Source organism: Staurois parvus, unplaced genomic scaffold, assembly GCF_062004578.1.
Source record: "Staurois parvus isolate SC_StPar_1 unplaced genomic scaffold, SC_StPar_1.0 ptg000455l, whole genome shotgun sequence".
NCBI lineage: Eukaryota > Metazoa > Chordata > Amphibia > Anura > Ranidae > Staurois > Staurois parvus.
Genome location: NW_028318251.1, coordinates 209,319 through 235,785, shown reverse-complemented (window position 1 = coordinate 235,785; position 26,467 = coordinate 209,319). Strand labels below are relative to the sequence as shown.

Below are 26,467 nucleotides of genomic sequence, written 5' to 3'. Positions count from 1 at the left end.
ATTAAAGAAAGCACATGAAAAAGCTCAAGAAAAATGCTTCCCTATGTATGTCTGTGTGTATATGTGTATGTTTATGTGTGTGTGTGTCTATGTATGTCTATGTGTATGTCTGTGTGTGTCTTTGTATGTCTTTGTATGTCTTTGTATGTCTGTGTGTGTCTTTGTATGTCTTTGTATGTCTTTGTATGTCTGTGTGGGTCTGTGTGTGTCTGTGTGTGTCTATGTATGTCTGTGTATGTCTTTGTATGTCTGTGTATGTCTGTGTATGTTTTCCGCTGGGCATGTTTGTTAAGTTAAAAAAAATCCCCAAAAATCAATGGAAAACGCCTGAAAAATGCCTCCGAGAAGTGTTTTTGGTGCAGTTTTTAACCAATTTCGCGTCACCCTATAGCAGAAATACAGCTACAGGGCAGCACGGGTGCACAAAATCATGCAGATATATGTGATTTTGCAGTTCCAGGCTACGGTCTTGGCTGTCAATCATTGGACCCACCCCTGTGATTTCTCACCAGCACCCGGTGTTCACCCGAGTATCTCCAATAGGGATGAGACCTGTGTATAAACAACACAAATCTCTCCCGTCAGCTCCTGCACACTGCTTTGTATGGCTCTGCATAGCAGCATGCTTACAGTGAAACACACACACAGCACACAGTTAACCCTTTGATCACCCCTTATGTTAACCCCTTCCTGCCCAGTGCCATTAGTACAGTGTTGGTACTTTTTATTTGCACTGATCACTGTATTGGTGTCATTGGGATGTCAGTGACACCAAGTCAGTCCCCCCCCCCCCCCCCCCGTGTCAGAATGTTTTTTTTTCTCAAAATTGTCGGTCTTTTTTTGTTTATAGCACAAACAAAATTAAAAAAAACGCACAGGCGATCAAATACCACCAAAAGAAGGTTCTATTTATGAGAACAAAAGGACATAAATTTAATTTGGGTGCAGCACTGCATGACTGCACAAATGTCAGTTAAAGTAACACAGCGCCATATTGCAAAAAAATGGCCGGGTCAGGAGGGGGATGCTCGGGAAGGCAAGTGGTTAAGTCACATGTCCTTTAAAAAACGCTCAGAAAGCACGGCAAAAGCATGTCAAAAACACATATATGCTTTTGCTGTGTTTTTGTGGGGGATCAGTGTGAAAGAAGCCTAACAGCCAACCAGTCACAGGTTACGATCCAATTGAAAAAATGCATCAAAAATGCAACACACCTGTGGGAGGTTCACAAGCCTCCATTTACATAATCACATGACACAGGAAATCACATTATATTCAGTGGTGCCCTTCTAATCAACCTGGCGCAGTGCGATTTTGGAAAAGGTTCCTGGTGAGAATTCAGTCCCGTAGACTTTCATGTTATCTCACAGAAGTCGCATCAGCATAGATAAGAAGCATTCCTATACACTTCCTTTATAGTTCACTATATGTACCACTGATGTATTATACATGGAGATCATATCCCCCCTTATGTATTATACATGGAGATCATATCCCCCTTATGTATTATACATGGAGATCATATCCCCCCCTTATGTATTATACATGGAGATCATATCCCCCCTTATGTATTATACATGGAGATCATATCCCCCCTTATGTATTATACATGGAGATCATATCCCCCCTTATGTATTATACATGGAGATCATATCCCCCCTTATGTATTATACATGGAGATCATATCCCCCCTTATGTATTATACATGGAGATCATATCCCCCCCTTATGTATTATACATGGAGATCATATCCCCCCTTATGTATTATACATGGAGATCATATCCCCCCTTATGTATTATACATGGAGATCATATCCCCCTTATGTATTATACATGGAGATCATATCCCCCCCTTATGTATTATACATGGAGATCATATCCCCCCTTATGTATTATACATGGAGATCATATCCCCCCCTTATGTATTATACATGGAGATCATATCCCCCCCCTTATGTATTATACATGGAGATCATACCCCCCTTATGTATTATACATGGAGATCATATCCCCCCCCTTATGTATTATACATGGAGATCATATCCCCCCTTATGTATTATACATGGAGATCATACCCCCCCCTTATGTATTATACATGGAGATCATATCCCCCCTTTTGTATTATACATGGTGATCATATCCCCCCTTATGTATTATACACAGTGATTATATCCCCCTTATGTATTATACATGGAGATCATATCCCCCCTTATGTATTATACATGGAGATCATATCCCCCCTTATGTATTATACATGGAGATCATATCCCCCCTTATGTATTATACATGGAGATCATATCCCCCCTTATGTATTATACATGGAGATCATATCCCCCCTTATGTATTATATATGGCGATCATATCCCCCTTATGTATTATACATGGTGATCATATCCCCCCTTATGTATTATACATGGAGATCATATCCCCCTTATGTATTAGACATGGAGATCATATCCCCCCTTATGTATTAGACATGGAGATCATATCCCCCCTTATGTATTAGACATGGAGATCATATCCCCCCTTATGTATTATACATGGAGATCATATCCCCCCTTATGTATTATACATGGAGATCATATCCCCCCTTATGTATTATATATGGAGATCATATCCCCACTTATGTATTATACATGGAGATCATATCCCCCCCTTATGTATTATACATGGTGATCATATCCCCCCTCATGTATTATACATGGAGATCATATCCCCCCTTATGTATTATACAAGTGATCATACCCCCCCTTATGTATTATACATGGAGATCATATCCCCCCCGTATGTATTATACATGGAGATCATATCCCCCCTTATGTATTATACATGGAGATCATATCCCCCCTTATGTATTATACATGGAGATCATATCCCCCCCTTATGTATTATACATGGAGATCATATCCCCCCTTATGTATTACACATGGAGATCATATCCCCCTTATGTATTATACATAGAGATCATATCCCCCCTTATGTATTATACATGGAGATCATATCCCCCCCTTATGTATTATACATGGTGATCATATCCCCCCTCATGTATTATACATGGAGATCATATCCCCCCTTATGTATTATACAAGTGATCATACCCCCCCTTATGTATTATACATGGAGATCATATCCCCCCCGTATGTATTATACATGGAGATCATATCCCCCCTTATGTATTATACATGGAGATCATATCCCCCCTTATGTATTATACATGGAGATCATATCCCCCCCTTATGTATTATACATGGAGATCATATCCCCCCTTATGTATTACACATGGAGATCATATCCCCCCCTTATGTATTATACATGGAGATCATATCCCCCCCTTATGTATTATACATGGAGATCATATCCCCCTTATGTAATATACATGGAGATCATATCCCCCCCCTTATGTATTATACATGGAGATCATATCCCCCCTTATGTATTATACATGGAGATCATATCCCCCCCTTATGTATTATACATGGAGATCATATCCCCCCTTATGTATTATACATGGAGATCATATCCCCCCTTATGTATTATACATGGAGATCATATCCCCCCACTTATGTATTATACATGGCGATAATATCCCCCCTTATGTATTATATATGGCGATCATATCCCCCTTATGTATTATACATGGTGATCATATCCCCCCTTATGTATTATACATGGAGATCATATCCCCCCTTATGTATTATACATGGTGATCATATCCCCCCTTATGTATTATACATGGAGATCATATCCCCCCTTATGTATTATACATGGAGATCATATCCCCCCTTATGTATTATACATGGAGATCATATCCCCCCTTATGTATTATACATGGAGATCATATCCCCCTTATGTATTATACATGGAGATCATATCCCCCCTTATGTATTATACATGGAGATCATATCCCCCCTTATGTATTTATACACGGTGATCATATCCCCCCTTATGTATTATACATGGTGATCATATCCCCCCTTATGTATTATATATGGAGATCATACCCCCCCTTATGTATTATACATGGAGATCATATCCCCCCCTTATGTATTCTACATGGAGATCATATCCCCCCTTATGTATTATACATGGAGATCATATCCCCCTTATGTATTATACATGAAGATCATATCCCCCTTATGTATTATACATGGAGATCATATCCCCCCTTATGTATTATACATGGAGATCATATCCCCCCCTTATGTATTATACATGGAGATCATATCCCCCTTATGTATTATACATGGAGATCGTATCCCCCCCTTATGTATTATACATGGAGATCGTATCCCCCCTTGTGTATTATACATGGAGATCATATCCCCCCTTATGTATTATACATGGAGATCATATCCCCCTTATGTATTATACATGGAGATCATATCCCCCCCTTATGTATTATACATGGAGATCATATCCCCCCCTTATGTATTATACATGGAGATCATATCCCCCCTTATGTATTATACATGGAGATCATATCCCCCCCTTATGTATTATACATGGAGATCATATCCCCCCCTTATGTATTATACATGGAGATCATATCCCCCCTTATGTATTATACATGGAGATCATATCCCCCCTTATGTATTATACATGGAGATCATATCCCCCCTTATGTATTATACATGGAGATCATATCCCCCCTTAACCACTTGAGCACCTGAGGATTTACCCCCTTTAATGACCAGGCCTCTGTTTGCTACTCGGCGCTGGATGGGGGAGGGAGGGGGGGCTGATCGAGGGAGAGGAACTCTGCAGTTTCTCACAAGCTGTCAGAGTACTGAGACAGAACAGGGCTGTGTGTAAACAATGCTCTGCTCTGTGTTAGCGATCACCGGCAATCGCGGGAAAACGGCCGGTAAAAACCGGCCGTGACCCGTCGGCTGACACCCGCTGCTGACACCCGCGGGACAGGTAGGGCGGGCGCACGCCTCATGCGTGCCCCCTACCTGTTTTGAGAGCAGCCGTTTTAAAACGTGCTTTTGCCTACGAGCGCCGCCATGCCGCCGTTTATATGCGGTGGCTGGGCGGCAAGTGTTTAATCTCCTGTTCTCAAGAGAGAATACATTCAGTTCCTCTAATCTTTCCTCATAGCTGATCTCCTCCATGCCTCTTATCAGTGTAGTTGTCCTTCTCTGTACTTTCTCCAGTTCCCCAATGTTCTTTTTGTGAATGGGTGCCCAAAACTGAACTGCATATTCCAAATGAGGTGTTACTAATGATTTGTACCGGGGGAAGGGGGGGGGGTAATATGATATCTCTCTCTCTGGAGTCTATAACTCTTTTAATACAAGAGAGGATTTTGCTTGCTTTAGAACCCGCAGCTTGGCATTGCTGCCATTATTAAGCTTGTGACCTACCAGAACCCCCAGATCCTTCTCCACCATTGCCCCCCCCAGATTCTTCTCCACCATTGATTCCCCCAGATCCTTCTCCACCATTGGCCCCCCCAGATTCTTCTCCACCATTGACCCCCCCAGTTGTACCCCCCTAGTATGTATGATGCATATTCTTAACCTCCAAGTGCAGAACCTTACATTTATCAACATTGAACCTCATTGGCCCCATAGTCCCCCAATTACACAGAGCATTGAGGTCGGCTTGTAAGTTGAAGACATCCTGTAAGGACGTTATTCCCCGGCACAGCTTGGTGTCATCTGCAAAGTCTGAAATGGGATTTATAATCTCAGACTGAATATCATTTATAAATATGTTAAAAAGTAAGGGTCCCAACACTGAACCTTGGGGTACCCCACTAATAACACTGAACCTTGCGGTACCCCACTAATAACACTGAACCTTGGGGTACCCCACTAATAACACTGAACCTTGGGGTACCCCACTAATAACACTGAACCTTGGGGTACCCCACTGACACCCCTAGACCATTCCTAGTATGAATCATTAACTACTACTCTCTGAATACAATCTTTAAGCCAGTTTTCTATCCATTTACATACAAATTTTTCCAAGCCTGTAGACTTTACCTTACACATTAGCCGTGTGTGGGGAACTGTGTCACATGCTTTTGCAAAATCTAAGTATACCACGTCCACCGCCACCCCTCTGTCCAAGTATACCACGTCCACCGCCACCCCTCTGTCCAAGTATACGACGTCCACAGCCACCCCTCTGTCCAAGTATACCACGTCCACAGCCACCCCTCTGTCCAAGGTTTTGCTCACCTCCTCATAAAAAGTAATCAGATTTGTGTGACAACTTCTGTCTTTCATGAATCCATGCTGTCTGTTGCTTAAATTATTTGTTTCCAGCAAGAACTCCTCTATGTGTCTTTTATTAAACTCTCCAGTATCTTCCCAACTATAGAAGTTAAACTAACAAGTCTATAATTACTTGGTAAAGATTTTGACCCATTTTTAAATATTGGCACAACATTGGCCTTACGCCAATCCAGTGGTACTATGCCAGTCATTAAAGAGTCCCTAAAAATGAGAAACAATGGCTGTGAAATGACAGAGCTGAATTCTTTAAGGCCCCGTGGGTGTATGCCATCCGGTCCAGGGGCTTTATTCACCTTTATTCTGGCTATATATTTCTGGATCATATCAATTGTGAGCCAATGTGGATCATCTGGAGCTGTGTCAGTACCACCCCCCATTATGGACAAGAGCCCACCCATGCTCCTTTCTATACACAGAGCTGAAGAAGGGATTAAATAAATTTGCCTTCTCTTTGTCCCCAGTCACCCCTCTAGATGGTTCTGTAAAGGGCCTACATGCTCGGACCGAACCTTTTTACGTTTAATATATTTGAAGAATTTTTGGGGTTGGTTCTGCTATCTTTTGCAATCTGTCGTTCGTTTTCAATTTTTGCGCCTTTATTTCCTTTTTGCATATTCTGTTAATTTTTTTGTAATGTGTAAACGATGATCGCGTTCCTTCATTTTATATTTAATAAAAGCTCTTTTCTTATTATCTATAGCCTTTTTAACTTTGGCCGAAACGCCACATAAGCCTTTTATACTTGTTGCCCATGGGAATATATTTTGCAGTGTGTTCACATACAGTTTTTATGAAGAACTCCCATTTCTTGGAGGTCCTTCCCTTCAACTTGCAGCCTAGTTCTTTTAATTGATACCTGATGAAGTCACGAGGCGGGCGTGGCGCAACGCGTCGGTACATGGGGAGGAGCTTCCGGTGACGTTATTTCCGGCGTGGGGGCCATATTGGATCACCCTGTTGAGTACACCCATGCAGTACACCCATAGCATGTGGTAAAAGCTGGAAAACTCGTGGGCAAATGTGAGTGTAATTCTTGTTGTCGTTTTAAATTTGATGCAATAAAAACCGATTGCATGGAGGGTCTCTGTTTGTGTCTTATCATGATCCTGTGAGGAGCTGGCTGTTAGTCTGTTGGAGGCTGGAGACGTGAGGGGAAAGCCTGAGAGGGACCCATTCTGATAGGATCACTTGATCCTCAAAGCGTGTTGACCCTGTGGGGTCTAATGAAGGAGGTGAGGGGGTATTTTGGCTGGTAAAGGATTGGCACGTGTGTACCACGTATACGGCACATTATATATTCTTGCATGAAGAGTGAAGTGTGAGGATCACTACAAATTATCGTATTATTATTATTATATCATTTTGGACTTTTTTGAATAGATTATTTGTTCACTAATTTTGTGCACCAGTATACAGTACATATTGTTTCACAATGTGCAAATAGGAGCGTGTTTGTCACTTTTTTCACTAAATATTCCCCGTGAGGGAATTCACGTATGACACAACTATTTTATTATTTATGTATTGATTTATCACCTTGGATATATATATGTAGGGGATGTATATAGAGTTTGTGCATCGTAACACGTAATTGTTAGTATAATTAGCGCTACACTATTTATTTTTAAGCTAAAAAATGAGCATGCTCAGAGTGAGCTCTACAGCAAGTTATATAGGACCTGTATCACCTGGGACCAATTAGCCCCTCCCCTTAATTAGCAGAGTGAAGGAAGACAAGGAAAGGAAGAGAAAAAGAACTATTTAAAAAGTGACAGAAAAAGGGATTTAAAAAAGTAAGAGCTTTTAGCAAGACCCAAAGAAGAAAATAAAGCAACTACAAGCACCAGCAGTCAAAAGTAAAACTTTCAAATTTCCCACTCTTTTAGTGATCAGCCAGCAAAAAATGCCAGACACAGATGTGAGCTCTACAGCAAGTTATATAGGGCCTGTATCACCTGAGACCAATTAACTCCGCCCCTTAATTAGCAGACTGAAGGAAGACAAGGAAAGGAAGAGAAAAAAAAAAAATGGTACACACTTCTTAGCATTTGGTAGACGTGCTGTTTGCTTTGCTCCAAATCAAAACTGGGACTAAATTTTCATTATACAGAGTTTCGGATATTTCTGAATTACAATAGAAATTTAAACAAATCCAAAATAACGAAACAAAATTTAGTCCGAAATAATTTGAATTGAATTTGAAAACAAATTCGAACTGTAAACATATTGCTGATTTCCTTTAAAGACTGTGTATTAGTGTTTTTGAAAAAAATAGAATAGAGTAAAATAGAATAAAATACCATAGGAAAGAATAGAAAATAAAAAACAATAAAATAAAAATAGAACAGAAAGAATAAAACGGCCTTACAAAATTTGAATTTCAAATAGAATAGAACCAGCTATTCTTCACAATGAATTTGGATCGATTCGTTATTTTTTATTCAAATTCGGTTCAAATCCATTGGAAAAAAATTAGAATTCCGTTTGAAAACAAACTACACTAAACAAATTTAATTACAAATGCTACAAAATGAAACACATTTTATTTGTTCTTCCCTATGTGAAAAAGTAATTGCTTCTCCCCTCCCTTGCTAAATCATGAATGAACTATGATTAACCGCATTTATTGGAAAGTTGAGTTAAATTTCACTTGCCACGCCCAGGCCTGATTACTGCCAGACCTGTTGAATCAAGAAATCCATTAAACAGAAACATTTAAAGGGACCCAGGATGCTTTAGGCTTACTTGAATAGCTACTGTTGAGAATGGAGTTTACCAACCCAAAATGTGTTGCCTTTGGTCTGAGATCATCATAAGCATGCATGTTATCATTTCTATGATCGTTGGTGAAGTAACTGATATTTCTTTGGAAAAAACAATCAGTTTCAAAAGAAATGAACAAAATAACAATCTCATGTGACATCACTAAACACCCGCCCCCTACATGCCTTTAGGACTTCCTGCAGAAGGCTCCTCTGGTCCAACATTCTGGTGTTACACCCAACTCTACTACCTGGGGCTGTACAAGAGGCCTGTTGGCTGATGCATGGCTTACACTGTATACCAGATTGTGGACATATCTGGACTTTCACAAACTTACCACCAAAATTCCTCAGGAAGTGTAAAAATAAACCAGACAAGACCAATACTGTGATGGATGATACCGTAAAGATTACCCCCAAAACAACTTTCATCCTTCGACCCGATACTATAAAAGAAAAGCACAATAAGTGTAATTGTATTTCTGAATGTCTGGAAAACAATCCCAACAACATTTCTGCTTTTCCCGACTATAAACCGATGTCTACGATGTTTCCTTCACTTTAACAGCTCCGCATCTTAACCTCCCCAAATGTGAGGATTGGATTGTACAACTCTCCTCAATTATATTCTCCTCAAGCAAGAGTTTGCTTTTTTTTTTCACTTTCTGCCCCAGGATGCTTCCTGACTGGTGATGAATGAACTGGTCTGGGTTCAGATTAGACATCTGCAGAATGAAAACATTTGTTTTGTGTGGATTTGTTAAGTTACTAATTTCATTTTGTTTCATTTGTAACGAATTTCATTTCAATTTGATTTGTTGATTTGTTTTCAACCGAATTCAATTCCTCTCCTTTCCTTTCCTTCCCTCTCCTTTCCTTTCCCTCTCCTTTCCTTTCCTTTCCTCCCCTCTCCTTTCCTTTTCCTCTCCATTTCCTCTCCTTCCCTTTCCTTTCACTCTCCTTTCCTTTTCCTCTCCTTTATTTTTCCTCTCCTTTCTTTTCTCTTTCCTTTCCCTCTCCTTTCCTTTCCTTTCCTTTTCCTCTCCTCTCCTTTCCTTTTCCCTTCTTTTTCCTTAATCTCTCCTTTCCTTTCCATTCCCTTTCCTCTCCTTTCTCTCTCCTTTCCTTTTCCTCTCCTTCCCTTTCCTTTCCCTCTCCTTTCCTTTCATTTCCCTCTCCTTTCCTTTCCCTCTCTTTTCCTTTCCTTTTCCCTTTCCTCTCCTTTCCTTTTTCTTTCCTTTCCAGTCCTTTCCTTTTCCTCTCCTTTCCTTAGTTACTAATTTTGTTTTGTTGCATTTGTAACAAATTTTGTTTCAATTTGATTTGCTGATTTGTTTTCAACCAAATTCAATTCCTCTCCTTTACTTTCCTTTCCCTCTCCTTTCCTCTCCTCCCCTCTCCTTTCCTTTCCCTCTACTTTCCTTTCATTTCATTTTCACTTCCTTTTCCTCTCCTTTCCTTTTCTTTCCATTCCTTTCCCTCTCCTTTCCTTTCCTTTCCCCTCCTTTTCCTCTTCTTTCCTCTACTTTCCTTTCCTTTCCCCCTCCTTTCCTTTCCTCCACTCTCCTTTCCTCCCCTCTTCTTTCCCTCTCCTTTCCTTTGCCTTTCCCTTCCCTCGCCTTTCCTTTCCTTTTCTTTTCCTCTCCTTACCTTTCCTTTCCCCTCCTTTCCTTTCTTTTTCCTTTCCCTCTCCTTTCTTTATCTCCTTTCCTTTCCTTTCCCTCTTCTTTCCCTTTCCTCTCCTTTCCTCTCCTTTCCTTTCATTTCCTTTTCCTCTCCTTTCATTTCATTTTGCTCTCCTTTCCTTTCCTTGTCCTCTCCTTTCCTTTTCCTCTCCTCTCCTTTCATTTTCCTCTCTTTTCCTCTCATTTTCCTCTCCTTTCCTATCATTTTCCTCTCCTTTTCTTTTCCTTTCCCTCTCCTCTTCTTTTCTTTTCCTCTCCTTTCATTTTCCTCTCCGTTCCTTTCCTTTCCGTTCCTCTCCTTTCCTTTCCTTTTCCTCTCCTCTCCCTCTCCTTTCATTTCCTTTTCCTCTCTTTTCCTTTCCTTTTCAACTCCTTTCCCTCTCCTTTTTTTCCCTCTCTTTTTTTCCTTTCCTTTCCCTCTCCTTTTTTCCCTTTCCTTTTTCCTCTCCTTCTCTTTCCTTTCCCTCTCCTTTCCCTCTCTTTTCCTTTCCTTTTCCCTTTCCTCTCCTTTCCTTAGTTACTAATTTTGTTTTGTTGCATTTGTAACAAATTTTGTTTCAATTTGATTCGTTGATTTGTTTTCAACCAAATTCAATTCCTCTCCCTTCCTTTCCCTCTCCTCCACTCTCTTTCCCTCTCCTTTCCTTTCCTTTCCCTCTCCTTTCCTTACCTTTCCTTTCCTTTCCCTCTCCTTTCCCTTTATTTCCTTTTCCTCTCCTTTCCTTTCCCTCTCCTTTCCTTTCCCTCTCCTTTCCTTTTCCTCTCCTTTCCTTTTCCTCTCCTTTCCCTCTCCTTTCCTTTTCCTCTCCTTTCCTTTTCCTCTGCTTTCATATTCCTCTCTTTTCCTATCATTTTCCTCTCCTTTCCTATCATTTTCCTCTCCTTTTCTTTTCCTTTCCTCCTCCTCTCCTCTTCTTTCCTTTTCCTCTCCTTTCATTTTCCTCTCAGTTCCTTTCCTTTCCGTTCCTCTCCTTTCCTTTCCCTGTCCTTTCATTTCCCTCTCCTATTGCTCTCCTTTCCTTTCCTTTTCCTCTCCTTTCCCTCTCCTTTTTTTTCCCTCTCTTTTTTTCCTTTCCCTCTCCTTTTTTCCCTTTCCTTTTTCCTCTCCTTCTCTTTCCTTTCCCTCTCCTTTCCTTTACCTCTCTTTTCCTTTCCTTTTCCCTTTCCTCTCCTTGCCTTTTCCTCTCCTTTCCTTACTCATCCTTTTCTTTTCCTCTCCTTTCCTTAGTTACTAGTTTTGTTTCGTTGCATTTGTAACACATTTTGTTTCAATTTGATTCATTGATTTGTTTTCAACCAAATTCAGTTCCTTTCCTTTCCCTCTCCTTTCCTATCCTCCACTCTCCTTTCCTCCCCTCTCCTTTCCTTTCCTTTCCTTTCCTTTCCCTCTCCTTTTCTTTTCCTTTTCCTCTCCTTTCCTTTCCTTTTCTTTCCGTTCCTTTCCCTTTCCCCACCTTTTCCTCTTCTTTCCTTTCCCTCTCCTCTCCTTTCTTTTTCCTCTCCTTTCCTTTCCCTCTTCTTTTCTTTTCCTCTTTTTTCCCTTTCCTCTCCTTTCATTTCCTTTTCCTCTCCTTTCCTTTCATTTTCCTCTCCTTTCATTTCCTTTTCCTCTCCTTTCTTTTCCCTCTCCTTACCTTTCATTTCCTTTTCCTCTCCTTTCATTTTCCTCTCCTTTCATTTTATTTACCTTTCCCTTTCCTCTTCTTTCCTTTTCTTCTCCTTTCCTTTTCCTCTCCTTTCCCTTTCCTCTCCTTTCCTTTCATTTCCTTTTCTCTCCTTTCCTTTCCCTCTCCTTTTCCTCTCCTTTCCTCCCCCTCCCCTTTCCTTTCCCTCTCCTCTCCTTTCCTTTTCCGCTCCTTTCCTTTCCCTCTCCTTTTTTTTCCTCTTCTTTCCTTTCCTTTCCTTTCCCACTTTTCCTTTTCCTCTCCTTTCCTGTTCCTCTCATTTTCCTCTCCTTTCCTTTTCCTTTCCCTTTCATCTCCTTTCCATCTCCCCTCTCCTTTCCCCTGAAACATGATGGATCTACAGCTACATCCTATTCTTTTATATTGGGGTGTGCAGAACCACCTGGCCACCTCTGATTGGTTGCTGCTATGAGTAGAGATGAGCGAATCGAACATGACGAATTGTAATTCGTTCCGAAGATTTGGAAAAATTCGATTCGCGACGAATCCGAAGATTAGCAAACTTCGGATGCACGAATCGAATTTTCCCAAAAATGGCGGCGACATGTGTGGCGACGGAGAAAATGGACAGAGAAGATGGGGCGGGGATCTCTGGGAAGGCGCGCAGACAAGGCGCGCTGACCCATAATGCATTCTTGACATGTGATCGCATTAGCCAATCAGCAGCCAGCCAGCACTGTGTAATGGTGGAGCTATAAATCGCGGCCATCTTAGAATTCTCCATTAGCCTCCGGTCATTCAAGAGAGACAGACCTGTGTGTATTAAGGGACAGAGTTAGGGCCACAGAGACTTTAGGGCCACAGAATCGTTACTCAGGGACACAGAATCGTTACTCAGGGACACAGAATCGTTACTCAGGGACACAGAATAGTTACTCAGGGACACAGAATCGTTACTCAGGGACACAGAATCGTTACTTAGGGCCACAGCTATCAAAGAATTGAAAATTTAAAGTGACATACACCCTTTTTTTTTTTGGTGGCTGTCGTGCACAGTTGGTGCTGCAGTTTGCCGATTGTGCAAAATAAACTGACTTTCTGCTTCACAACCACTATTGTACGTTCAAAGAGTTAAATCCATATACACGCCGGGTGGCGGTAATATTTTTTGGGTGATTAGTGCATTCCAGTGACATAAACGTACAGTTTACAGCCAACGGCAAGCTGCAATTGACCGATTGTGCTAAATAAACTGACTTTCTGCTTCACAACCACTATTGTACGTTCAAAGAGTTAAATCCGGTTTTATTTTTGGGGTGCTTATTGAATTAAAGAGTATGTCAGACAACACGCAGAGGAGTGGCAGAGGCAATGTTTCAGGAGCGAGCAGACGTGGCAGCAGAGGAAGGGGTCGAGGCAGCACTAGTCGCAGCCAGAGGCCAGTGCTCCCGGTGTCATCCAGCGGTCGTGTCTCCACCGACAACCCTGCCGTCATCGATTGGTTGACTCGGTCGTCTTCCTCTTCCCAGGTCACCTCTGACACCTACAGCCAACGGTCGGTGGGTACGTCAGACACAACCGTTAGTTGGCATGGCCCGGGAGCAAGCCCACTGAAATCACGTGTCCTCGACCTGCCCCTGTCCTTTGGTGTTCCCTCACCAAGCGAAGTATCGCATGCTGTGGGCTCAGCCCCACTGTACAGTGAGGAAGAGCTAACAGAGGGCGGTCAGGAACGGGGGGAGACATCCGCCTCTTCAGCAGCCAGGCGAAGAAGTACTGGCGAGGAGAGTGGCTCGGTAGCCTGTCTAGAGACAGGTCTGTCTCCTGACCCACACGCAGCCGAGGGGGCTAGTAGTGACGCGGAGACCCTAATTGATGATGATGAGGCTGATCGCACTTGGCAGCCTCGTCGTCATCAGGCTATTGCTTCCGCATCATCAGGAGAAGAGGGTGCCAGCTTGCCAGCGAGCAAAACAGTCGGTGGGTTGCCCAGGAGGCAGCAGGGTCGCAGCAGTGTCAGTGGAGCCAAACTGCCACGGAGTAGAGCACCAGCTCCACTGCAGCCTACCACCACGGCCAGTAGTGGTGCCGGTGCGCACGGAGGAAGTAGCAGTCAGCCAGTGAGGAGTAGCGGGGGTAAAGTTTCCTACTCGGCGGTGTGGCAATTTTTCGTCAAGCCGCCCGAGGAAGTAAACGTAGCAGTATGTCGACTATGTGGCCAGAAAGTCAAGCGTGGCCAGGGGGCCAATGTTGGGACTACAGCGTTGCGTCAGCATATGCAGCGTCGCCATTCGGTGGCCTGGGAAAACCGTGATAAAGATACGGCGGTTCTGCCTGCCCCAGCCCCCGCTCCATCACCCGCTCCGTTACTTACTCCGTCACCCGACGTCAATCGCCCTCTATCAGCCAGTCAAGGCTCCAACACCTCTGCTGAGGGGAGTTGTCGCTCGTTGGTATCTTCCGCTCGTTCAGATGCTCCTTCTCCTGCTACTCCTCTTCACGGATTCCGTCAGCAGTCTTTCTTGGAATCCGTTTCCAAGAGACAGCAGTTTGTGAGCACGCACCCGACGGTGCAGAAGCTGAACGTCCTCCTGTCCAAGTTGCTGGTGCTGCAGTCCCTCCCTTTCCAAGTGGTGGACTCAGCACCTTTCCGAGAAATGATGGCCTGTGCCGCGCCGCGGTGGAGAGTGCCAAGCCGGCATTTCTTCGCCAAAAAGGCAGTGCCAGCCCTGCATTCACATGTAGAAGAAATGGTGGGCCAGTCTTTGAGCATGTCGGTCTCTGCCAAAGTGCACGGCAGCGCCGACGTGTGGAGCTGTAACTACGGTCAGGGACAGTACATGTCATTTACGGCCCACTGGGTGAACGTGGTGCCGGCACAGCCGCACCAGCAACTTGGACAGGTCACGCCGCTTTTGCCTCCACGTTTGCACGTCCTTGGTCCAGCAAAGATGTCCGCCTCTACCACCTCTTCTTCCGCCGTGTCCTCAGCCGCCACCCCCGTGCCAAGTCCCATTACCCGACCGGCATATCACATGTGCAGGGCGCGACGGTGTCACGCTGTGCTGCACCTGGTATGCCTTGGCAAACGTAGTCACACAGGGGAGGAACTTCTGAGTGTAATGAACAGAGAAATCGACAGATGGCTGTCTCCGCGCAAACTGAAAATCGGAACCATGTTGACCGACAACGGAAAGAACATGGTGTCTTCTCTGCGTCAAGGAAGGTTGTGCCATGCGCCATGCATGGCTCACGTGTTCAATCTGGTTGTCAAGCGGTTCCTAAAATCCACCATCCCACTGCAAGACATCCTTAAAATGTCACGTAAACTGTGCATGCATTTCAGCCATTCCTACACCGCAAAGAACACCCTCCTTGAGCTGCAGCGGCAGAAAGGAATTCCATAGCATCGCCTGATCTGCGACGTTGCAACAAGGTGGAATTCAACCCTACATATGTTAGACCGCCTTTACGAGCAGCGAAAGGCCATCACCGATTTCCTGATGTTACAAGCGGATAAAGGTACTCCCCTGTGTAACTTAGATGTCAGCCATTGGCAGCTCATGCGTGACACCTGCCGCTTGCTCAGGCCCTTTGAGGAGGCCACGCTATTCGTGAGTCGGCAGGACTATGGGATGAGCAACGTCATTCCTCTGTTGCACGTCCTGGAACAAATGCTGTTAACAATGGCTGGTCAGGGTGCGGTAGACGTGGCGCACAGATCTCAACGCCACATGACCCCTGTGGGGGCAGGACAGGAAGAAGAGGAGGAGGAGGAGGAGGACATTGGTGCTCAGGAATTATTGAGTGAAATGGGTGGTTTTTCCACTCAGCGGACAGGAGTGGAGGAGCAGGAGCATCTGGTAGAGGAGGAGGAGGAGACAGAGGACCCAGACGCACCGTGGCAGTATGCTGTGGAGATGGAGGCAGGGAGTCCCTCGCATTCCTTGGCACAAATGGCCCATAGCATGCTCGGTTGCTTGCGTAGCGACAGCCGAATAATAACCATCAGACAGAGGGATGACTTTTGGCTGTCCACCTTGTTGGACCCTCGCTACCGTTCAAAAATGGTGGCCTTTTTCACACCTGCTGAGAGGGAGGCCAAAATAAAGTACTATAAAAACCACCTATGTAGTCAGTTGGTCTCTGCCTTTCTGCGCCAACGTCCATCCTCAGACACTGTGGGCCCTGTGCGCTCGCGTTCCGCTGCCATGGCAGCAGGGGAGGGGTGGGGTGGTAGGAGCAGTGGCAGCTCCACCAGCAGCGGCTGCCTCAGTCTGCAGTCGATGATGAGTAGCTTTCTTCACCAGCGCAGTGAGGAAACTACTAACCAGCCGCAGCAGCAGCAGCATCAGGTGGACCTGGAGCAGGAGCTCAAACAACAGGCTTGGGCCTACTTGGACAGCACCCTGCCAACCGAGGTAGACAATCCCCTTGACTACTGGGCAACGAAACTTGACCTTTGGCCCCAACTAGCTGAATTTGCCCTTGAAAGGCTGTCATGCCCGGCCAGTAGCGTGGCATCGGAGCGCGTGTTTAGTGCGGCAGGAGGTATTGTAACTCAAAGTGTGGAGAGACTCACGTTTGTGAAAATGAATCAGGCGTGGATTAGTCTGGATTTCAAACCACCAGTTCCTGACACAACTGACTAAATCCGCCATGAATCATGCCCCAAACATGTTATTAGGGACAAATGGAAGACCTCCACCTGATCCGTACATTTGTATATATATTTTATTGAGAGGCTGCTGGTCGGCCGACTCATGTTTTGCACATTTTTAATGACTTATACTCTGTAGGTCGGGCCCCTCATGAATTGGGGTTTTTAAATTATTTATACTTCGCTGGACGACCGTCAAATGAATTGAACCTTTTTAATGACTTGTACTCTGCTGGTCGGGCCCCTCATGAATTGGTGTTTTTAAATTATTTATACGTCGCTGGACGACTGTCACATGAATTTAAACTTTTTAATTATTTATAGTCGACCAGTTCCAGACCGATGGAATAGCAATTTTTTTAAATATTTATTTGACACGTGTTGTCCATCTCATCAATGAGGTGGACTGTTTATTTATTGGCCACGGTTTGGCCCCCTCCTGTTTCTTACATTGTTAACTTGTTGTATCGGTCACGGTTTGGCCACATGTTTGGTTGTCTTGTTAAGATTTTCTGTAATGTACACAGTTACGCTTGACTTGTCGACTTTCCACAATCTACTAAGGTATAGCATCGCATCAAAGGGCTTTTTTTTTTTTTTTGGTCTAAACCATTTCTTATAATGTCAATTTGTAGGATACGCCGCTGTAAGGCGACCTACTTTTTTGTCACTGTGTAGACATCTATTTATAGGCCGATGTTTGGCCAGAAAGATATATTTAGTAATAACCTAGCCGTTCAAGCCGCTCACTGAACACCTCAGGAATTGCTTTGTATATCTGTCGCCTTAGGGGCCGCTGTCTGGCGACATAATTTTTTGTCACTGTGTAGACATCTATTTATAGGCCGATGTTTGGCCACAAAAATATATTTAGTAATAACCTAGCCGTTCAGGCCACTCCCTGAACACCTCGGGAATTGCTTTGTATATCTGTCGCCTTAGAGGCCGCTGTCTGAACAGCTCATGAATTGCTTTCTATATGTGTCGCCTTTGAGGCCGCTGGCTGGACAGCTGATGAATTGATTTGTATATATGTACTTATTGTCCGCTGTCCGGACAGCTCATGAATTACTTTTGTATATAGCCTTCCAAACCACTCTCAGAATAAGTCATAATATTCATGCTGTGTATAGCCTTATAGGCCGCTGTCTTTACAACTTTATAATTCCATGCAGTATATAGCCCTATCGGCCACTTTCTGGCATCCAGTTGCTGTAGCTCCCATCACCACACTGTGCCACGGGCCCCTGTACCGCCTTCTCATACTGCTGCCAGATCCATCCTCTGCCATGTGCGTCTTTGTCGTCTGCTCACGCTGCTGGGTTCCAGTTTTAAACCTAGGCCTGTGTATGGCTTCCGAATACTGCTGCCTCCACCGCCACCCTGCGCCATGTGCCCCTGTCGTCTGCTCACGCTGCTGACGGCTTCCGCTTTTTAAACTAGTCCTGTGTATGTCTTCCGAATACTGCTGCCTCCACCGCCACCCTGCGCCATGTGCCACTTTCGGGTCTCCTCACACTGCTGCCAGGTCCATACTGATTCATGGCCCCCTGTACCGGCTTCTCATGAACGTGGTTCAGCGGGTTTGCATCACTTAACGGCAAATCGTTGACAAATGCTGGGACGTTCAGTGTTGTGCGCATTAAGCCAGACACCAAAGGGCAGCACAGACCTGTTATTACTCGCTCAAGCATGGCTGAACAAAACCAGTCTCTACCACAAATTGGACCCAGACCTGCCCAGGGTCTCGTAACTAGATTGCACGGAGGAGTAGAGTCCGTTATCGGAATTAAATAGACAAAACGCCACACCAAAAAGAGTGGCCATTTCCAACACTTATTCCAGAAAGAGGAACAACCCGTTTCATATACGGCCCGTAGACGTTTCACGTCTGCCACATTCAGTCGATTTAAGACGCAAGCTCCACTTCCTGTGGTCTCTGACCGTCGATATACCTTTAAGTGTCAGCTTTGAAGCTATATTCCCTCCGGAGCACTGACACTGGTGCCCTTCCGTCAACATGCCTTTAAGTTTCAGTTTTCAACCATATTCCCCACAGAAGCCAAACTCTTGGGTATCCCAGAAGCTGCTCAGCGGGTCAGGGCAATAAAGCTCCCGGTTCGCAGGTTGTTCCGTCTTATGGATGGAAGTACGACGTCATTTGATCTTCTTCGCACCCACGGCATTACCTCATAAAATTTCTGCATTGCATCTGCAATCACAACGCTGACTTCCCGGATCGCCACTCAGCCATTGGACTCTTGATAGTCGTCTCCCCACACTGCTGCTGGGGGGACTTTTTAACCTAGGCCTGTGTATGGCCTTCAATTGAAGCTGCTTCCGCTCCGCCACTCTGCCATTGGACTCTTGATAGTCGTCTCCCCACGCTGCTGCTGGGGGGACTTTTTAACATAGGCCTCTGTATGGCCTTTAATTGAAGCTGCTTACGCTCCGCCACTCTGCCATGGGCCTCTTGGGTATCCCAGAAGCTGCTCAGCGGGTCAGGGCAATAAAGCTCCCGGTTCGCAGGTTGTTCCGTCTTATGGATGGAAGTACGACGGTATATGATCTTCTTCGCACCCACTGCATCACCTCATAGAATCTCTGCATTGCATCTGCAATCACAACGCTGACTTCCCGGATCGCCACTCAGCCATTGGACTCTTGATAGTCATCTCCCCACACTGCTGCTGGGGGGACTTTTTAACCTAGGCCTGTGTATGGCCTTCAATTGAAGCTGCTTCCGCTCCGCCACTCTGCCATTGGACTCTTGATAGTCGTCTCCCCACGCTTCTGCTGGGGGGACTTTTAAACCTAGGCCTCTGTATGGCCTTTAATTGAAGCTGCTTCTGCTCCGCCACTCTGCCATTGGACTCTTGATAGTCGTCTCCCCACACTGCTGCTGGGGGGACTTTTTAACATAGGCCTCTGTATGGCCTTCAATTTAAGCTGCTTACGCTTCGCCACTCTGCCATGGGCCCCTGTACCGCCTCCTCTTGCTGCTGCCAGGTCCAGAGTGTGTCATGGGTCCCTGTACGGCCTCCCATTGCTGCTGACTTCATCGCCAGACTCTGCCATGTGCCACTTTCAGGTCTCCTTACACTGTTGGTGGGTTCCATTTTGTGATAGGGTGCTGTATGGCCTTCCATTGCTGCTGCCTCCACCGCCACCCTGCGCCATGTGCCTCTGTCGTCTGCTCACGCTGCTGACGGCTTCCGCTTTTTAACCGAGGCCTGTGTTTGGCTTCCGAATACTTCTGCATCCACCGCCACCCTGCGCCATGTGCCTCTGTCGTCTGCTCACGCTGCTGACGGCTTCCGCTTTTTAACCTAGGCCTGTGTATGGCTTCAGAATAATGCTGCCTACACCACCACCCTGCGCCATGTGCCTCTGTCGTCTGCTCACGCTGCTGCCAGGTCCATACTGATTCATGGCCCCCTGTACCGGCTCCTCATGAACGTGGTTCAGCGGGTTTGCATCACTTAACGGCAAATCGTTGACAAACGCTGGGACGTTCAGTGTTGTGCGCATTAAGCCAGACACCAAAGGGCAGCACAGACCTGTTATTACTCGCTCAAGCATGGCTGAACAAAACCAGTCTCTACCACAAATTGGACCCAGACCTGCCCAGGGTCTCGTAAGTAGATTGCACGGAGGAGTAGAGTTCGTTATTGGAATTAACTGTGAGGGACTTTTAAATCTAGGCCTGTGTATGGCCTTCAATTGAAGCTGCTTCTGCTCCGCCACTCTGCCATTGGACTCTTGATAGTCGTCTCCCCACGCTGCTGCTGGGGGGACTTTTTAACATAGGCCTCTGTATGGCCTTCAATTTTAGCTGCTTACGCTCCGCCACTCTGCCATGGGCCCCTGTACCGCCTCCTCATGCTGCTGCCAGGCCCGTAATCTGCCATGGGCCCCCGTACCGACTCCTCATGCTGCTGCCAGGCCCGTAATCTGTCATGGGCCCCTGTACCGCCTCCTCATGCTGCTGCCAGGTCCAGAGTGTGTCATGGGTCCCTGTACGGCCTCCCATTGCTGCTGTCTCCATCGCCACACTCTGCCATGTGCCACTTTCAGGTCTCCTCACACTGCTGGTGGGTTCCATTTTGTCATAGGGTGCTGTATGGCCTCCCATTGCTGCTGCCTCCACCGCCACACTGTGGCTCCACACTCTGGTTTTGGCCCCGTGACTGCCCAAATGAGTGAAGTGTGCGGTGATTCTAAGATCGACGGCACTCATCTGCATGTCATACTGACTGACAGTATTATTTCTCTTCCCCAGCAGACTCCAAGGGCATTTAAATTAAAGGTACAGTGTTCTGCACTAATATAAAGGCTCTCTGAAGCCTAGAAACACCCTTTTTATAAGTTAAATTCGCAGCGAATATATTCAGCTCGAAGCGAATTTATGCGGCGAATTCAGCGAATCAGCCGAACCAAATTTTTGAATAATTCGCTCATCTCTAGCTATGAGCCTAGTGGGAATGGAAAACTTTTCTGGATTTCTCCTTCCAGTGCAACAAACTGCTCTTCTGACCATCTTGGTTTGAGAAAATCATTTTGTTCCTCACATTTAGGTACTAAAAATGTGATGGCTTTCACTTTGTGACTATAATATGCATACATTGTTCCTCATGATAATTTGTGACGTCATCAATGTCTCTTATATTCACATTTTAAAAAAGAATAAAATAGAATAAATCAGAATAAAATAGAAACAGAATAGAAAAAAAAATAATAGAATAGAAAATAAAGGAAAAATTATGGAAAAGATTAGAATAGCATAGAAAAGAAAGAATATAGCCATCTTTTGAAATTTGAATTTCGATGGAAGAAAATAGAATATAGCTGTCTTCTGAAATTCACATTTCAAAAAGAATAGAATAGAAAAGAATAGAATAAAGCAGACTAAAACAGAAACAAATAGAATAAAAAATAAAAGAATATAATAGAAAAAGAAATAGAATAGAAAATAATAGAAAAGAATAGAATAGAAAAAAAAATATTGCCATCTTTTGAAATTTGAATAGAATAGAAGAAAATAGAATATAGCTGTCTTCTGAAACGAAATTCACATTTCAAAAAGAATAGAATAAAACATAATAAAATAGAAACAAATAGAATACAAAATAAAAGAATAGAATAAAAATAGCCATCTTCCAAAATTCAAATGTTAGTTTTTGATTCAAATAATTTCCAGTTCATTTCAAATTTGACTCAATTCGAATCCATTGTAAAGTAATGTAATCTGGTCAAAAATAAAAAAAAACTAAATTAAATTAAATGAATTTTGTTACAAATGCAACAAAACAAATCTAGTAACCTAAAATAGAATTTGAAACTAAATGAATGTTTTTGTTCTGCGCGTATAATCTGAGGTTCTAATGACATATACACACCTTGCGGCATTTATTTACTTCCAGATAAAATAGCAAAAACTTACTTTTATTAAAAGAGATCCTCAAACAGTATGTTAACAATGAGATTGTGAATGCAACAGCTGAAGCAATAGAAATATTTATCGCTGGCTTCCGTCCTATAAAAGAAAAACACAACAGATATTATCTCAGTCCTGCATGTCTGGAGAACCCAACACTTCTATATATACTGACTGTACATTTATCATTGCAGGTGAAGCATTTATATTACTGGATTAGAATAGGTAGAATAGGACGCTACTAGTGTTCAAGGTATCCGCTCCCTAAACATACACTATACTGCCTGAAGTATTGGCCCCGCCCTCCCAATCATTGGATAAAGGTGTTCCAATCCCCTCCCAATCATGTGATTCAGGTGCCCCAATCCCCTCCATATCATGTGATTCAGGTGTTCTAATCCCCTCCATGGACACAGGTGGATACAATCCATCCCCTAGGCATGCAGACTGCTTCTACAAACATTGGTGAAAGAATGGGTCGCTCTCAGGAGCTCAGTGACTCCAAGCGTGGTCCTGTGATAGGTGGCCACCTGGGCAATAAGTCCATCCGTGACATTTCCTGGCTACTAAATATTCCACGCTCAACTGTTAGTGGGATTATAACAAAGTGGAAGCCACTGGGAACAACAGCCACTCAGCCACCAAGTGGTAGGCCACGTCACATGACAGGGCGGGGTCAGCGCATGCTGAAGCACACAGTGCGCAGAAGTCGCCAACTGTTTGCAGAGTCAATAGCTAAAGACCTCCAAACTTGGTGTGGCCTTCAGATGAGCCCAACAACAGTGCGTAGAGAGCTTCATGGAATGGGTTTCCATGACCGAGCAGCTGCATCCAAGCCTTCCATCACCAAGTGCAATGCAAAGCGTTGGATGCCGTGGTGTAAAGCACGCCGCCACTGGACTCTAGAGCAGTGGAGGCTTGTTCTCTGGACTGACCAATCATAATTCTCTGTCTGGCAATCCGATGGATGTATCTCGGTTTGGTGGTTTTTAGAAGAATGGTACTTCCCTGACTACATTGTGCCAAGTGTGAAGTTTGGTGGAGGGGGGATTATGGTGTGGGGTTGTGTTTCAGGGGTTGGGCTTGGCCCCCTAGTTCCAGTGAAAGGAACTCTTAAGGCGACATTTTGGACAATTTCATGCTCCCAACTTTGTGGGAAGAGTTTGGGAATGGCCCCTTCCTGTTCCAACATGACTGCACACCAGTGCACAAAGCAAGGTCCATAAAGACATGGAGGAGCCAGTTTGAGGTGGAGGAACTTGACTGTCCTGCACAGAGTCCTGACCTCAACCCCATAGAACACCCCTATTTAAGCTGGGCTTGAACTTTGCATTGGTGCCGTTTGGTCTATTACTTTTGAGCACCCCTGCATCCTGTTACCTGTGATTCCGTTGCTGATCTGACCTGTTATTGATCCTGCTTGAACTCTGCCTGCACCGACCCCTGGCCTGCCCTCTGACTATTCTCCTGCCTGCTGTTTCTGTTTACTCTGCCTGTTAGTTGCAGACCCGGACCGCCTGACCTTGCCTTAGTCTGCTTCTGCACCTGAACCAGCTTGTCCTTGCCAGTATCCTGCTCCTGCACTTCTGCCAGTGTGCCATCCACCAGCTGCTCCTGCATTCCTGACACACGTCAACATCCATCCACAGAAGTCCTACCAGGCACTCGTGTACCTCTGTGTTCCGGCACTCCCTGTTACTCTGCCAGGGCCCCTGAGCCAGAGCTGCAAGGGAAGCCTTCCTCTGCACTTCAGGTTCTACCACCAGGTACAGGTGTTTCACATTGTAAACACAATGGCAGGGGTCCTGCATGATGTCATTGATCAAAACTGGCCATGACCATATTTGGTGAGTGACATCACCCAGCATCCACGTCGGTTTGTTGACATTTAGCAGGCTGCCATTGTGGTGGGGCAGCATTGTCATTGTGGTGGGGTGTCACTAGAGTTACTTTACAAGACGCACTTTAATACAACACACGTGATGGGAATACTGGATATTGTTTTATTAATAAATGTCTTGTAAGGATAAAGCTCTATGTTTTGGTCATGTCTTTTCGGTGCATATTTGATGGAGGAGGAGAGCTAAGAGAGTGGAGGAGATTCATGCCCATTGAACACAAGACATCAGTCCATAGAAGGGACACGTGCCATTGATGACCTCACCTAGCGGTTTGGTCATATACAGTTGTGTTCAAAATAATAGCAGTGTGATGAAAAAAGTGAATAAAGCTCAAAATCCTTCTAATAGCTTTTATTTCCATCCACACAAATGCATTGGGAACACGACACATTCTATTCCAAATCACAACATGAAGAAAAATACATCAAATTTGTGTTGTTCCTCTAAAAAAATGGAAGAAAAGTGAATATTAGACGGTTCAAAAAAAATCGCAGTGTTTGTATTCTTCTTTACAAACTCCAACATTCACTATATAAACTGAGAAATGTTTGAAGATTTTGCTTTCCTTTGAATGACTTCATGAATATTTGGTTGTAGTCGCACTGTTTCTGAGAACTGCTGTACATCTGTGTTGCATGGAGTCCCCCAACTTCTGGCCCCTGTGATCAGGTATTCCAGCCCAGGATGATTGGACCACATTCCACAGTTCTTCTCTATTTCTTGGTTTTGCCTCAGAAACGGCATTTTTGATGTCACCCCACAAGTTTTCTATTGGATGAAGATCCGGGGATTGGGCTGGCCACTCCATAACGTCCATCTTGTTGGTCTGGAACCAAGATGTTGCACATTTACTGGTGTGTTTGGGGTCGTTGTCTTGTTGGAACACCCATTTCAAGGGCATTTCCTCTTCAGCATAAGGCAGCATGACCTCTTCAAGTATTCTGATGTGTTCAAACTGATCCATGATCCCTGGTATGCGATAAATAGGCCCAACACCGTAGTATGAGAAACATCCCCATATCATGATGCTTGCACCACCATGCTTCACGGTCTTCACAGTGTACTGTGGCTTGAATTCAGTGTTTGGGGGTCGTCTGACAAACTGTCTCCGCCCACTAGACCCAAAAAGACCAATCTTACTTTCATCAGTCTACAAAATGTTGCACCATTTCTCTTTAGGCCGGTCAATGTGCTCTTTGGCAGATTGTAACCTCTTCAGCACACGTCTTTTCTCCAACAGTGGGACTTTGCGGGGACTTCTTGCAGATATCTTGGCTTCACATCGGCGTCTTCTAATTGTAACAGTCCTCACAGGGAACGTCACACCTTCTTTCATCTTCCTGGAGCTGATTGTTGGCTGAGTCCGCGCCATTTTGGCTATTCTTCTATCCATTCCAATGGTAGTTTTTCTCTTTCTTCCACGTCTTTCAGGTTTTGGTTGCCATTTTAAAGCATTTGCGATCATTTTAACTGAGCAGCCGATCATTTTCTGAACTTCTTTATATGTTTCCCCTCTCCAATCAACTTTTTAATCAAGGTACGCTGTTCTTCTGAACAATGTGTGGAACGACCCATTTTCCTCAGAATTTCAGAGAGAAATGCACTGTAACCAGCATGTCCAACATTTGCTGCCTTCCTTCCTTAAATAAGGGCAATAATTGCCACCTGTTTTTCAAAGAATGAATGACGTCACTAATAGAACGCCACACTGCTATTATTTTGAACACGCCCCTTTCAATGAGTGATTCAATGACACAGAATCAGCAGCATGCATGTCATGACTGTCGGGTCTGTTGGATTTCTATTACTCTACTACACCTGCTAGGAAATTATTTGCCATGTAGAAATATCATTTCTACCAAAAACAGTGATTGATCTGGTTAGTGATGTCTGACTGCTATTATTTTGAACATACATCAGGTGAGAGCACATCCAGTGAAGGTGTACAGACACGCTTATTGGTTAGCAGTGTATAGAAGCACGAGGTGTTCCATGAAGTAATTTGGAATTTAAGCATCTGAGAAGATATACTATATTGCCCCAAGTATTGGTCTGCCGGCCTTTCCACGCGCATGAACTTTAATGTCCTCCAGTCTTAGTCCGTAGGGTTCAATATTGAGTTGGCCCCGCCCTTTCTACGCACATGACC

The 26,467-nt window shown here is 44.4% G+C and overlaps 1 protein-coding gene across 1 annotated transcript in view; it reads right to left on the bottom strand.

The window, feature by feature from the left end:
- LOC149452913 (natural cytotoxicity triggering receptor 3 ligand 1-like) overlaps nt 1-26,467 on the bottom strand; it is a 52,521-nt gene that overhangs the window by 5,887 nt on the left and 20,167 nt on the right. Inside the window, exons 4-5 of the mRNA XM_089688814.1 lie at nt 22,424-22,516; nt 9,349-9,456 (exon numbers count right to left, since the gene is read on the bottom strand). Coding sequence (XP_089544940.1) covers nt 9,349-9,456; nt 22,424-22,516 — 201 coding nt within the window. The remainder of the gene's footprint in view (nt 1-9,348; nt 9,457-22,423; nt 22,517-26,467) is intronic.